The sequence below is a fragment of the Eumetopias jubatus genome, unplaced genomic scaffold (assembly GCF_037043125.1).
Source record: "Eumetopias jubatus isolate StellerSeaLion01/CBP00866 unplaced genomic scaffold, mEumJub1_p1.0 scaffold_13, whole genome shotgun sequence".
Taxonomy (NCBI): domain Eukaryota; kingdom Metazoa; phylum Chordata; class Mammalia; order Carnivora; family Otariidae; genus Eumetopias; species Eumetopias jubatus.
Genome location: NW_028274819.1, coordinates 39,358,283 through 39,373,799, shown reverse-complemented (window position 1 = coordinate 39,373,799; position 15,517 = coordinate 39,358,283). Strand labels below are relative to the sequence as shown.

Below are 15,517 nucleotides of genomic sequence, written 5' to 3'. Positions count from 1 at the left end.
TGGTGATTGGATTTTTAAACAGTTTCTTACCACTAGCTTGGGTCTTATTTCTCCCTTCTCTCGCAAGGTAGAAACACTAGGGAAAAAATAAGCCCAGTTGAGGTAATGGTGTGGTATACTTAGATTCGGGTGTTGTAAAACATAGGCTTGGGACACTTTGATTCTATTATCCTTTTCAGATGGTTTTTAATATCTTTTCATGGAAGTTTTTGGCATCCTATTCATTAAAATCTGTGTAAGAGGGTTTTGATTTTTTTAATCGTTTTGTAAGCAGTTCTTGAGGCCTGAGGACACAAATGTGAAAACCCAAATCTGCATGTCTGCCAGGCTGTAAACAGCATAGTGGGGGAGACGAGAAAAGGAGTTACGCCTTCGATAATTAATAGCAAAGTAGAGGTAGGTACACGGTGCTGAGTGAACAGAGACCTGAAGGTGCTTTTTCCATCCAGGGGTGGGGGCTGAGGATGGAGGGTCAGGGGACTGGAAAGGAAGCTTATAAAGGCTTCACAGAGGAGGCAGATCCTTACTTCTTGACCGTGGACTCCTAGCTGAGTTTCTGGGCTTAACTCTGATGGAGACATCAGAAAGGAAATTAATATTTTATGTATTTTACATAGATGATATATATACTGGGTTAAGGAGAGCTGCCATTTATAGAACGCTCACTGTGTGCTAGGCATGGCTCGAAGCATTTTATTGCCATCCTATAATCTATTTCCCACAGCTCTTCCTCTAAAGTAGGTGGTATTACTCCATCTGATAGACGAAGAAACTGGCCCAGAGAGATTGAGTGATATGGCTCAGATCACACAGCTAAGAAGCCATAGAGCTGAGATTCAAACTGCAGTATCTTTGCCTCCAAAGCCAGTGCCCTAACCTCTACATATATTGTGTTTTTGTGGTGCTGCTGTGGCAAACTCACCCCCTCTACCTCATGTAGGTAACTTAGGCTATGTCTTGTAGGGATTCCTCCACACTGCACTGTGAGCACCTGGGCCTTTCTTCCTTGTCACTGGTATTGATTTCCAGTTAATTCAACACAACCTCTTTCTGCCACTTCTCCAAGGAGCTAGGTGCTATTATCCCAAGAGTGTGTTTCAGACCTAACTTGGACTTACTGTGTGGTCTTGGATGAGCCACTTTTAAGTCTCACTCTCCCATTTTCTCTGTGTGTTACCACTTTGGGAATAGGATTATTAGTAATTCTATTGGTATTAAGCAATATTAGCATTTCTGGCTAAAGATGAGGTGCGCCTGCCAAGAGACGCATGAACTGATGCTCAACTCATCAGAGAATGCAAAACAAAACCACAGTGAGATCACCTCACACCTGTCAGAATGGCTAATATCAAAAACACCAGAAACAAGTGTTGGAGAGGATGCGGAGACAAAGGAACCCTCGTGCACTCTTGGTGGGAATGCAAATTGGTGCAGCCACCGTGGAAAACAGTATGGACGGTCCTCAAAAAGTTAAGAATAGAAGTACCATATGATCTAGTAATTCCATTACTGGGTATTTACGCAAAGAATACAAAAACACTAATTCAAAGGGATACAGGCACCCCTCTTTATGGTGGCATTATTTACAATAGCCAAGATATGGAAGCAGCCCAAGTCTTTATCAATACATGAATGGATAAAGAAGATGTGTGTGTGTGTGTGTGTGTGTGTGTGAGAGAGAGAGAGAGAGAGAGAGATATTCAAAGAATGAAGTCTTGCCATTTGCAACAACGTGGATGGAGCTAGAGAATATAATGTCAAGCGAAATAAGTCAGAAAGACAAATATCATGTGATTTCACTTGTGGAATTTAAGAAACAAAACAAAGGGAAAAAACAAGAGACAGACCAAAAACCGGACTCTTAACTATAGAGAACACACTGATGGTCACCAGAGGGGAGATGGGTGGAGGGTAAGGGGGAAATAGGTGCTGGGGATTAAGGAGGGCACTTGCTGTGATGAGCACCAGGTGATGTACGAAAGTGTTGAATCACTATATTGTACACCTGAAACTAATATAACACTGTACATTGGAATTAAATTTTTAAAAAAAATTAAGAAAAAGATGAGGTGAGATGCTTTCATCTATGCCTTTTGTGCCGAGTGGGGCTACAGCTGGACTGATCCACTCCGAACCGTCCCATCTTCTATGAGGAGGTCATAGTAGCCTTTCAAAGAGCCTAAAACCTCATCACAGCCCGGTCCGTTTCTCAGTCTCCACACATTTCTCTGATGCCCCATCACTCCAAGACTATTGTCAGTGCAGTTGTCTCTGCTTTAGATGCTGACGACCTTGCCCCAGCTGTCCCTGGAGGACAGCGGCCCGATGAGTAAGTTCTGAAGCTCGCGAGCTGCCTCTAGCATTTCACATGGCTGCACCGATTGAACAGACCCCAGGATGGGCCTTAGCACTTGGTTGGCCTCAAGGGTCCTGAACATCACTACTCAAAGTATTTGGGGTGATTGTTTATTTTTCTGACTTGTGTTTCCTTTTGCAGCAAATGAAAAGATTGAAGACATCAATGGCTGTCCGAAGAACAGATCGCAAATGGTAAGTGGTACACGGCTGGCGAGAGTATTTGTGTGAGAGAAGGAAGCCCTGCCTCTCAATGATACTGGCCATCTTGAAAACATTCCCACCATAAGCTTTTCTCTAGGGGATTATATTAATAAACTAACAGCTATTTCCAAGTAGCTGCAGTCGGCTTCTCTGACATTTGTTGGCATTTACTAAAAAGTGGCCGTGATTTTTTACGTAGATGGTGAGACAGGGAACATGAAATACTGCCCTTTCTTTCAGAAACAAATTATGCAGACCTGGTGGAAACATACACTTGTTGAGAATTTGGACCATTGTGACTCATTCTGCTTTCTCAAAGACACACAAGGATCTCTGTATGTGGTGCTGAGGCACAGATGAGGTCATGGTATCTTGCTCAGAAATCGGGGCATGTGGTCTGATTGCCTTTAAAGGTTAGGATGATGTGAAATCACAATGGTGACAGGAGATGTGAAATGTATAATCATATCCAGACCATTCTTAACCTTGACAAGTGATATTCTCCCTGGTGTCATATGCTTAAGCTCTGATATTAAAGCTTTTTTTAAAAAAATAAATCTTTTAACATCTGTTCTTGTTGTATGTCCTGTGCATGATCTTTGAATTAAAATTCATGATCACTGCTTAGTTCAGAAAACATTAAATTGCAGTGCTCTGAGTACCTGGTTTTTCCCTTCAAAGGGCTTTCCAAACAGTCTTTGCACCAGGTATGTATCTATCAGGCTGTTAAGATGATGCTACTACCCGTTTAAAATACAAATGTGGCAACTTCAGGATAACTTTTTATTTTTGCAGGACATTAATTTGCTTCCAGAAACCTAAGAAAAAGGCATAATCTGTTTTTTCGGACCTCCCCATACTCCCTTTGAGTTGACACATTTAATAGTGTCATTCGGGAATATAACAAAGCGATTTTCATTCCTTGGTTTTCCCTTTCAGTTTTTCCAAGTGCTTGTTATCCCAGTGAGTTGGACAGATAACATTTTTGGCCCAATTTCTTTTGCATGCATAAAAACACATTTTTTATTCTGAAGAGGAATATGGGTGGTGGGGAGTCCTTCTTCAGTTTACACTGTGAAACAAGTTTCTCTTATTTGTTGGTCATTTCACTGGAGATTTTTGTTTCTTTTTGTTTGATCTGGAGAGCAACCCCTCCTTCCGTAGGAAAGTCCCCATGCAGACATCTCATGGCTGCTTTGACTTCTGGAAAGCTTGGCTGCTATTTTTGCTAGCGCTACGGCAGCTGTCTAGAGTATTAATAATTGAGAAAATTTGGAAGATAGAAGACTTAATTTAGTGCAAGCATTTCACACAGGCAGTCATATCTTTACATGAAAGAGATGCAGTCGTTCCCCTTGAGACAGATACGGATGCATTTGTCCCAGCCCATTATAATGCATACAGAGACCTGACATTTGAAGGTAATGAACGTTTTATTCTTTTTGGCACTTTTGTATTTTCTGAGCTTTCTGTTGGAGGTGTGAAAGTCCACTTTTCAAGATTATAAAATAATAACGCCACCTCAGATTCTTTGGTGCAAACTTAGTTCTATATGCCAAATGTTATTTATAAATGCTACCATGGCACCAATGTAATTTTGTGGTTTCTCTAACTCTTTCAGCTGTGAAAGTATTGTTTTCTTTTTTTTTTCATGGCTTGTGGGTTTTTTTTTTTTTTTAGAACACAGGAATATAAAATCCTATAATTGTCTGTGATAATTAGTTCCAGCTTAGGGGCGGGGAGGCAGACACGGTCTGGTGGTAAATGTAGCAGAGAATTGTTCAGTGTACGGGATGTGAGGCCAGGAAAATGTGAAAACCTCCACCACAGTCATTCCATTCTGTAGGAAATAAGATGATAAAGACAACAGGGCCATTGTCGTTAGCCCTGTATCACAAACTGTGACAAATCCATAAGACGGAACCTCACCTAGAGCACACAGGAAGTCCTTCTTGGACAAGCACAGGTGTTGTTCTGTCTACTAGGACCCCCGTATGTGTGTGCGTGCGCACACCTGTACGAGAGCATATACAGAGCCCATGCATTTCTACTCATGGGAAGCACACTTTGGGAATACACAGTGGGTGAGCCACCATTTCTAAGTTCCTAGAAGATTAGGCTCCCAATTAGGCTTTATTTCGGGCAGCCCATGATAAAGATTTGCTGTTGCTTGCTACAAATTGCCTATTTGGGGGAGATAGGAAAACATGTGGGGAGCACCTTGTTGGCAAGAGGAAGATGACCCCCAATGAGGTGAGAACATGGGGAGTGCACCTGTTTGGAAGGCAACTGTGCCTCCCTTGAAAATAATCAACAGAGTCAGTGTGCTCACTCCCTCAGAAAACACAGCCTCTTCAGGAGCCTTGAAGAATGGAGCCGAAGAAAAGCAATCCTGGGGGCACCTGAGTGACTCAGTCATTAAGCGTCTGCCTTCGGCTCAGGTCATGGTCCCAGGATCCTGGGATCGAGTCCCACATCGGGCTCCCTGCCCAGCAGGAAGCCTGCTTCTCCCTCTCCCACTCTCCCTGCTTGTGGTCCTGCTCTCGCTCTCTCTGTCTCTGTCAAATAAATAAATAAAATCTTAAAAAAAAAAAAAGGGAAAGCAATCCTGGTTTAGAGCAGGAGGAATGGGTGCTGTTCCAGTTGTCAAGGGGCAGGTTCGGTCCATCAGCTAATCTGTGAGTAGGGCCAAGAGCTTTGATTTTTGTGGGTAGGAGGCCCAGCCCCCACACTTCTCCCAACCCACCAGGTTGCTCAGCGGCTCAGGTCTCAAATTCCCACACTCTGGGCTCTGCTTCAAATGTTCCTTTCCAGGAGGCTGGGGAACTGAGAGCAGATAGCTCCGGCATTGGGACTAGAAAAATCCCAGGGACACTGAAGCACAGATGTGATGGGTGTGGCGTTGTCCCTTTGAGCCTGCTGATCAGCAAATCTTCGCAGAGTGCTGACCAATGCTGGCCGCTGGGTGGGCCACGTGAACACTCAGGTGAACAAGATAGGGTCCCTGCCCTCCAGGAGCTCCGTGATGGGTGGGCAGGAGAGCAGAGAATAACAGTGTGGCTGTGTGCACAGACATCTGTGCACATGGCACAGTGGGGGCCCATTGCATCCGAGAACGAGGGAGGTCTAAGAGTAACTGCTAGGGAGTGAGTCTGAAAGGCAACAGGGTTCACCACAGGGGAATGATGGGTGGAAGAGGTTTCACATTCCTGGAAAATGTGAAGTAAAGCTTGTTGGGGACCCTGCAAAGGAAGGTTTTGCAGCATTTGCTTATGATCCTCCTGAGGTGCCATAAGCTGTATCTGGTGAGACTCCTCTCCTGCGGTGAGGAGTGGGGCATGGAAGAGCCCAGAATACAGGAGACCCCATAGGCAAGGCAGTCTTCGGGTCTAAAACAAATCTTCTGCATTCATCATCACTCCCCGGATCACTGCATTTTGGGGAGCAACCCCCCACTGGGCCCTGGAGTGAAGTATTTTTAAAGGAAAATACCCATGGTCATCCAGCCCTGGAGAGGGAAGTTCAGTCGTGGGATCTGGGAACTGAAAATGCTGCCTGGTGGGAAATGGTAGTTTATGAGTTTATTATTTGCTCTGACTTTTATCTGCACAGTGCCATAAAGTCTGTGAGCCTATTCATGCTTATGGGCACATCCCACCCTCTCGATGCTGCTGTGGGCGCACGTGGTGGAGATCTGTCCCCAGGGTGAGGCAGAGCCAGAACCATCAGCATATACTGTGACCCTCTGGGGGCCCTCGTAGTATGGGACCGTGACTGTGGGCACGAGGTGGAGAGGCATGGCAGGGACTTGCCTTTCCCTAGCCAGCTGGCCTCAGCTTGTGTTGGAAGGAGTCCTTTGGGCAGTTTCAGGCTGACCTCCACACTTTTGAGGGCAGTGGCCTTGGAGATGGAGCTGTGGAAATGCTCCCTTCCCCCTCTCACCCACCAGGCCGTCCGTTGGGCCCTTAAATAATTTTGTTTGTGTGCGTCAGAGCTGGTTAAAATGTTTTGTCTGTTTAGCATTGCCGTGGCAACCCAGGGGCATCTTTTTGGTTTTCAAGTACTGTGTTCAGCAGAGTTATGCATTAGTTTGGAAGGAGAAACATTGCCTGGAGCCTGGCCCGAGGGCACTGCCTCTACCCAGACCCCTGGGCTCCAAGACATTGCCTCACTCTGGAGCCTAGGAATGGCTGCTGCGGGGGACAGTTTTCTTTTTTAATCATTATTATTGTACAGGGCTTGGCTTTCTGTTGTCGATGAGGAGAGGTGCAAAGTTAGCAAGGCCTGCTGGCTCTTTCAGTGGAAAGCCCCAGGCCTGTTCATCCCTCTGGTCACTGATCTCAGGCCCGGGGTCATCTGGGGCCTCCGGAGCTCTCCAAGAGCTCTGCCTTCTTTCCTTGGTGCTTCTATTTTTTATTTTATGTTTTATTTTAAAGATTTCATTTATTTATTTTTAGAGTGTACAAGCAAGGGGGAGGAGCAAAAGGGGAGAGAGGAAGGGCGAAAGAATCCCGAGCCGACTCTGCACTGAGTGAGGAGCCCGATGTGGGGCTCAAGCTCACGACCCTGAGACCATGACCTGAGCTGAAACCAAGAGTCAAACCAAGAGTCAGACGCTTAACAGACTGAGCCTCCCAGGCAGCCCCTTCCTGTAGAGCTTCTAGACGGAGGGCCATCTGGGCTTGAGAGTCTTGCAGCCTGAGTTCAAGTTCCTTCTCTGCTATTCTGTGGCCTTGAGCTGATTATTTAACCCTTTGAAAGCTCTATTTCCTGTTCTGGAAAGTGGGGTTGATAACACATAGCTCATAAAGTTTTCATAGTACTAATGAGGCAACGAAAGGGATAATCATGGGTAGTACTGATTAAGATGATAAAATACAGCGAGAGCCTGTCGAGTATTTGCCTGGTGCCAGGTGCCAGGCTAAGTGCTGCCCAGTCATCCTTTCCCTCCATCCTCCCAACAGCCCTTTCAGGTAGGTGAGCTCATTACCCCCATGCTCCTAGCATAGGAACAGCGCTTGATACATGGCAGTTTCTATGACGATGATGATTTGTGCACACAGTTCATGTGTTGGGGACGTGAAACCCTCTGGAAATCTGAGGAAAGCTAAGGCCCTCTCCTCCCCAGATCACACACACCCCAGAATTTTGCCTATACCTGAGCAGATTGTGGATCCCAGAGGCCAGCCCATGTGTCCCCCGGGGCTCCACAGACCCAAAGTTCAGTGCCCCTGCTGCTTAGGGCACAGCTCTGCTCCCCCACCCTGTCCTTTCAGAGGTCCCCGTGGACATGGTAGCTCCTGAGTTCCCAAAACAATAGGAGTTTGCAAGTAGACACAGACAAGGACCAGGCAGTAGTTTTCAAACTTACATTCCATGAACAGAATCCCTTTTTTTTCCCCTCCCAAAAAAATTGCACGGGGGAGGAGGCTTTACAAGGTTTTTTTTGGTTTTTTTTTTTTTTTTTTTTTTTGGTCCCAGATTACTCACCTAGGAAGTGGAATTAAAACTCAAACCCAAGTCTATATAGTTTAAGAGCCTGTGGGGTCCACCTCTGTGACAGAGAAGGAGTATAATAAAAATAGTCTCCACCTCCCCATTCCCTACTCTAATTTTTCATTTATGGATACAGCAGAATCATCAGAAGAGAGGAGATTGAGTATTTCTGGAAAGGGCCTGAGTTGACCTGTTGATGGAACCTCAGGAGCTGAAAACGAGGAGGGGCCCCTCGTGAGAGGCAGCCTCTTGAGATGGCCTTGGACAGCCCTGGCGCCAGGTACCTCCCACTGTGTTCTCCACAGAGCTTCCTGGGCCAAGGGAAGGCCATCTGCAACAGAATCAGGTTTCCAGGCCCAGTGACCTTGAGCCCTCCCAACAGCTGAGAGAAAGCAGGCCACATGCCTAGGGAGTGTCTGAGATCCTTGGGCAGCTGAGTTGCCTCTTCCCTGGGCCCCTGGGCCTATTTTTATACCACCCTAAGGGCACACACATGTTACAGAACCGAGAAAGAATGAGGAAAAGTCCACAGGCCACTTAGAATGTAAAGCAAAGTAGGAAGAGTCCAGGGCCAAGATCAGCACGCAGCATCCACCACTTACCACTCAATGGCACATCCAGTATGCTCATGTTTTGGCCAGTGATCTCTTTCAACATGGAGGCCACATCCATGTCTAGCTCTCTGCCTCTTTGGTCACATCTATTTAAACCATCGTGGGCTACCCCTTTTCCTTTCCATACTCTTGAGCACACAATAGAAGTTCCTTCACAATCCAGTTACCGTCATTTCTTGCCACTTGGCCACTTACACTCCATACCCCAGGCATACTGGAACTTGGGTGCCCCCAAAGAGGCTGTATGCTCCTGTCTTTGTACTCAGCTACGTGCGGTCCAGACTGCCCGGAAAAACTGATGATTGTCCCACCTGGATGATGTGACCTTTAATCTTCAGGTCAATTGTTATCTCAAGTAATTGAGATAATTAGGTGCCTGTTGTCTTTTGTGTCTCCTGGTATTCCGTGCCTGCGTTTCTCCTACCACTCCCTTGTGGTGGTGGTTGAGTTGTCTTCCTGAAGGAGGTGCCATGTCTTTCACCTGAGTATCCTAACTTAGGATACGCTTAGATGATTGGCATCTAGTAGGTATTTAACAAATGTTGGATGGATGGGTGGATGGATGGACGGAAAGACCAAGAAAGGAGCGGGCCTCGACTTATCCATGTGACTAAAGGATTGTAACATACCTTGTCAGATCCTTATTTGTGGCTATTGGAAGTTCCTTAGAATTATCCTAGAAGTGTCTTTCCTTCTTTTAATTCCTTTTTTTCTTGGTTTATCTAGAAGACCCAAGTAGGACCGTGCAGTTAACTTTTAGTTTATTGAGTTCTTTTATGTCACTTGAGGTAAGCATTTTTAGGCATCCTTACAACACCAAAGATTATTAAGATTGATAATAAAAATGGTAAGTGCTTGGGGTGCCTGGGTGGCTCAGTTTGGTTAAGTGTCTGCCTTGGGTGCAGGTCATGATCCCAGGGTCCCTGCTCAGCGGGGAGTCTGCTTCTCTCTCCCTCTCTGTCCTTCCCCCATTCTCAGGCTCTCTCTCTCTAAATCAATCAATAAATAAAAATCTAAAAAAATAAGTGGTAAGTGCTTTACATGTTTTAGCTCCTTTTATTCTTGTAGAATGAGAAATAGATCTTGTTCATTCCATTGAGTGGTGTGGAGAACTTAGACCCTGCTGCCATTTGCTGTGCTCTCCCAGGGGCTAAATGTGAGTCATGTTAGAGAATCTCTCCTTCTCTTCTCCTCCTGCTGTAGAGCCTGGGGTTATTGCCTTTGTCCCAGATCTTACATAAGAGTAGCAAACATGTATCATATATACTTCTAACCAGGCAATGTTTTAGACATCTGCATTGATGGATTTTATCTTCATAAAACCCTATGAGAGCAGTGACCTTATTCCCATTTCACAGATGAGGAAACAGAGAGGGTTAGTAATGAGCATGAGGTCACACAGCAAAGAAGGGGCAAGCTGGGACTTGAACCCTGGAAGCCTGGCTCTAAAGTCCGTTCCCTTAACTGTTAGGCTATTCTACATCTAAGGAAACTGACTAAAGAAGAGAAAAGATGGACTGTGACATGGAGGTACAAAAATTACATTTGTAATCCTGGCCCTCCTGTAGGTGTGGGCGGAGCCTGGGGGAGAGGCCTTCCTTCTTGAGAAGGAGATTTGGTTTGAAGAAGAAGATTGGAATCAGGCCACCCTGGGTCTCCCATCCCAGACCACGTGTGCTGGGCAGTTTCCTAAATCTGAGCCTGCCCTCCTCTCTGAAAGGGGGATTGTAATAGAAGCTGCCTCCTAGGGTTGCTGCCAGGGATGGATGAGCGATGGCATAATAAGCACCTGGTATCGTCCTGGCTCATGGAGAGAGCACATTAGATGTTTATTCCTTTCTCTGCTTATGAGTCCTGTATATCCTAACTATTGTGCATTGAACGGCTTTATTGTACTCAAAGTAGGCACCCAGTGTGGTAGGCTGAACAGCAGACCCCCAAAGGTGTCCACATACTAATCTTAGGAACTTGTGTGAGTATGTTGTCTTACCTAATAAAAGGGACTGTGCAGGTGTGATTAAGTGAAGGGTTTTGAGACGGGAAGATTATCCTGGATTATCTGGGCAGGCCCGGTATGATCACCAGAATCCTTCTCAGGGCGGCAAGAAGGTGAGTGAGGACATGTGACTATGGGAGCAGGGTGGGAGTGGGAGGCAAGAGACTGGTAGATGCTGTTCTCTGGCTCTGAAGAGGTTAGAAGGGGCCATGAACCAAGGCACACAGGTGGCCTCTAGAAGCTAGAAAAGAGAAGGAAACCGATTCTCCCCTAGAGCCTCCAGAATGGATATAGCTGACCTACTCATTTATTATACCTCTCCAAGACTGATTTTCCTCTGGAACTCTAAGAGAATTTTAGGTTGCTTTAAGCCACTAAATTTTGGTCCCTTGTTACAGAAGAAGCAGGATACTAATACTCTCTGGGATTCAACCAAAATAATTCTTGCTGTATTAGACAGTTTGCTTTCTGAGTTTCTAGCAGAGGCTCATTTGGCTACTACAAGCCCCTCAGGTTTCTGAGTTGGCTGGAAGTTGTCTCCATTGTTAGAAGACTTCAGAATGGAGTTTGCCACCTTTGTGCTAAATTCAAAGCAAGTCACTGTAGGGAAGCAGGGGGAGAACGGAGCCCCACATTTAGTTGCTGGCACTGCACGGCCATATCGTGGGTGGCTTCAGGTGCTAAGCTGACACGGGAGTCACAGGTGCCAGTTACAAGCTGGGCTCCAGGGACTCCTGACCTCTTCTCGAACCTACACTTATGAGTAGGTACTATGTTCCCCAACTAATGTGGGTTGGTTTTGTAACTAATACGACGTTTAAACACATTCTGAGATGTTTATCATATTTTGTTTAATAACATCCAAGCTTTGTAGTATGTATAGTGTATTTTTCGTCTTTTGGTTCAATAAAAATCTCCATATTCCCAGCATCTGGCATGGGGCTAAGTACATTGGAAGTGCTCATGTTGCTTAGATGAATGAGCTTAAACACTTAATGGCCTAACTGTCCAGGAACTGCCCAGAGAGTGGGGGTGATGTCATGCATGAAATTTCATTATGTCAGATATGTAATATGTATTTTGTATTTTTAAATGCTGTAAAGAAACTTGAGTTGTCCTAAGCCAAGAAATTCTCTCCAATCTTCTCTCTCACGATTTTATATTTTAACTTAGTTATGAAGGCATGTGGAAAAGACCCCCACCCCCCCGCCGACCCCGAGCAGATTATTTTCATTGATGAGAGAAGTAGCGTTTGGTTTGGCAAAGCCTCCCAGGGCAGAGCCTTCCCAGCCTGAGTGTGCAGGAGAGTCACCTGGAGGGCTTGTCCCAACAGTGCTGGGCCCCACCCCCAGAGCTGCTGATTCATGAGGCCTGGGGTGGGGCTGGAGTATTTGCATTTTTAAATGAGCAAATCTTGGGTGCCATGCTGATGCTGCTGGTCTGGTGACCACACTTGGCCAACAGTTGTCTTTAAGCCAAGTACAAAAAGCCTCTTTAGGGCTCTGCCTGTGCAAACATACATGTAAAAGTAAATTAGCTTGCAAAGTTGTTTAAAATTTTAAAAAAAATTAATGGTATCTCTAAAGGGTTTATTTAGGGGCGCCTGGGTGGCTGTCATTAAGTGTCTGCCTTCGGCTCAGGTCATGATCCTAGGGTCCTGGGATCGAGCCCCGCATCGGGCTCCCTGCTCGGCAGGAAGCCTGCTTCTCCCTCTCCCACTCCCCCTACTTGTGTTCCTGCTCTCGCTCTCTCTGTCTCTGTCAAATAAATAAATAAATAAAATCTTTAAAAAAAAAAATAAAGGGTTTATTTAAATTTAAGGATTTTGAATGAGCCAGTCATTTTGCTTTCTTGGAAAGGCTAAGATGCTTTGTCTGAGAACTGTAGTAAGCTCTAAATGGACCAGATATGAATTGTGCGCATGGCCATGGTCTTGGAGTCTGCACACGCGTTCTCTATCCCTTCTAGCTCACTTAACCTGAGTGATCCTTGGTTTCCTCTATTGAAAAATGGAAGCGACAATCCTCTAGCACATTGTACTTTACTGCCTGTATCCCAGTAGACGATAATATCTTTGAGGGCGCTGTTGCATCTGTCCATCTGTCCATATGGCCTGGCACCTGGTAGATGCTCAGTGAATATTTACTAAAGAAATGCTCAGCACACCTGGGGACTGAGGCACTGTCAATGGCAACGTGGTGCTCAGTAAGGTTAAAGAACTTAGCAAATGTGAGGATATGTGGAGGGAGAATAGCTACACATTTTCTTGAGCTAAAAGAGAGATTGGTGATTTATAACCATGTAGATTGTGGTTTATAGAACAGCCATCTGGGCCTCATGCTTGGACCCACCTCCTTGCGTATGTCTTCATGCAGTTCTTATGTTTCAGCCTAGCTTCAAAGGGGTGTTTTTGTATGTGTGTTTTCTGTGTGGTTTTTTTTTTTTTTATCTTTCCGTGAAGCAGAACTGAGCAAGGACTTCCTATTTGCACTTGGTTAAGGCACGGTTAGCCTATGGCATCTGTGTGTTGGGGACTGGTCAGTAGGTGAATGCTTGTGTGCTCAACCTCAGCAAAGAGAGGAGGACGGTGGCCAACAAGCTGAAGTCAGGTGCCAGAAGACCTTTTAAAACAAAAAAGAAACTGAATCGATGCTGATAGTTAGATGAAAATCAATGTACTTAATAAAAATTGATCTTCCAGCTTTTTCTTTTTTTTCTTTTCTTTTCCTTTCTTCCTTCCTTCCTTCCTTTCTTTCATTCGTTCGTTCTTTTTCTTCATCCTTCCCTTCCCTTCCCTTCCCTTCCCCCTTCTCCCTTCCCTTCCCCCTTCCCTTCTCCCTTCCCTTCCCCCTTCCCTTCCCTTCCCTTCCCCCTTCCCTTCCCCCTTCCCTTCCCTTCCCCCTTCCCTTCCCCCTTCTCTCTTCCCTTCCCTTCCCCCTTCCTTTCCCTTCCCCCTTCCCTTCCCCCTTCCCCTCCCTTCCCTTCCCTTCCCCCTTCCCTTCCCTTCCCTTCCCCCTTCCCCCTTCCCTTCCCTTCCCCTCCCTTCCCCTCCCCCTTCCCTTCCCTTCCCTTCCCCCATCCCTTCCTTTCCTTTCCCTTCCCCCTTGCCTTCCCTTGCCTTCCCTTCCCTTCCCTTCCCTTCCCTTCCCTTCCCTTCCCTTCTCTTCCCCCTTCCCCCTTCCCCCTTCCCCCTTCCCCCTTCCCCCTTCCCCCTTCCCCTCATCTGCCAGTGCTGGGTTGATACTCCTCAGGCCAAGATTGGCTAAACCCAGGTAGCACTGCCCCGAGAGAGGGGTGTGGGCTGTGCTTATCCAGTCTCCCACCATTCCCTATTGTCTTATGTGCAGATTTTGTTATTCATTTGTTACCTGCCTGCCCCTTACACACACCTGAGGTTTGTGATCCCCAAACTATTGTATTCTTAGGAGTGTCATGAACTTCCTCAGGGATCCTAAGCCCTGGCATATGGGCGTTTGAAAGATCCTTGTTTGGGGAGCATTTTGACGTCAAAATAATGCCCATAAGTGTTTATATTAATAATTTCTGCTCCTGAAGATTTCAAACACTAGAAAAGGAACATAAATATCTCCCACAAAACATGTACAAAAGAATGTGTGGAAAGTCACCTCCTTCCTCCGTGAAGTGTCCTTAATCCTTTTGATATGAAGATGAGATTTGGTTTGGAGGGACTGATGACTGGCCTGGTCACACAGCCGAAGTCCCAGCGTAGGAGAGGTGACCAAACAGAGTGATCCAGAACAATAGTGAAGCTCTTGCCATTTGGTTGTTAACAGTCCATGTTTGTAGAGGGCTTCACAGCTTTAAACCTCTTTCCATTAAGTGTTCTGATTCCAACTCTACGATGTATTGAATAACTGCAGTTTTAGAAGCGCACTGTAGAGCCTCCATTTCCCCATCTGGAAAATGGTGATAGGTCTACCTCATCTACTGGTGAAAATGAACTGAAATAATAATTATGCAAAAGAATTTATCCCAGTGCTTCGTGTTTTCTGAGCACGTAAATAAAAAAATTAGTTTCTCGGAAGGTCTCTGTAAGGCTTTTGAGAAAGGGATAATTATGCCCATTTTTCTGAAAGGAAAACTGAGGCTCAGGGAAATCAAGGACCTTACCCAAAGATAGCCAAGGAGCTGAGAAATCCACAGACATCTCCTCTGGTCCCGTCTCTCTGGGAGGGTAAAATTTCCTCTCAGTAAGGGCTCCAGTCACGATGCGGCTGATGGGAGTGGGTGGCAAAATCTCTTCTTTCTCACACTTTCCTCTGAAGGAGTGGGAAGACGAGAGGAGGAAATCCAGGCAGCCTGGATTCTCTTCACTGTTGTGAAGGATGCCTAGTTCCCTTTCCTGGGAGATTTTGAGAGAAATCAACTGGGAATTAGAGCCTTTTCCAGGCCCCATCCTGCTTCCCTAAGGGGATCCTGCAGTGGAAGCTCTAACTAAAGCAGAGGGTCTTTTAAGGGGTTAACCTGCAGATGGGGTGTTTCCTTTGACTTGATGTTTTCCCTCTGTCTTGTGAGACTCCTTTCAGAGAGACTTGCAGAGATTTTATTCTGAGTTTCAGATGTACAGATGCTTTATTTATGAATAGCTCTAAAGCGCTCTATTTTTATAGTCCCCCAACAGTTTAATTTTAGCCTTTGGGGGGGCGTATCTTCCTAATAATATAGGTAAAAATCGTACGAAATGGCCAATATTTAACCGTTTTTTACCTCCAAAAAATTGCAGTCTTATCTGGTTCAACTGAATACTTGACAAGGACAGAAATAGTAACAGAAATTAGCATTATATGACAAGTTAAAAATTGTCACTACTTCTTCCCAGGTGCATTAGATA

At 45.6% G+C, this 15,517-nt stretch overlaps 1 protein-coding gene across 5 annotated transcripts in view; it reads left to right on the top strand.

The window, feature by feature from the left end:
- The window catches only part of NAV2 (neuron navigator 2), a 383,040-nt gene that overhangs the window by 129,480 nt on the left and 238,043 nt on the right, over window positions 1-15,517 (top strand). For all 5 annotated transcript variants that reach the window (XM_028117715.2, XM_028117716.2, XM_088017420.1 and 2 more), the window contains exon 3: window positions 2,498-2,550. In XM_028117715.2, the coding sequence (XP_027973516.1) occupies window positions 2,498-2,550 (53 nt within the window). The remainder of the gene's footprint in view (window positions 1-2,497; window positions 2,551-15,517) is intronic.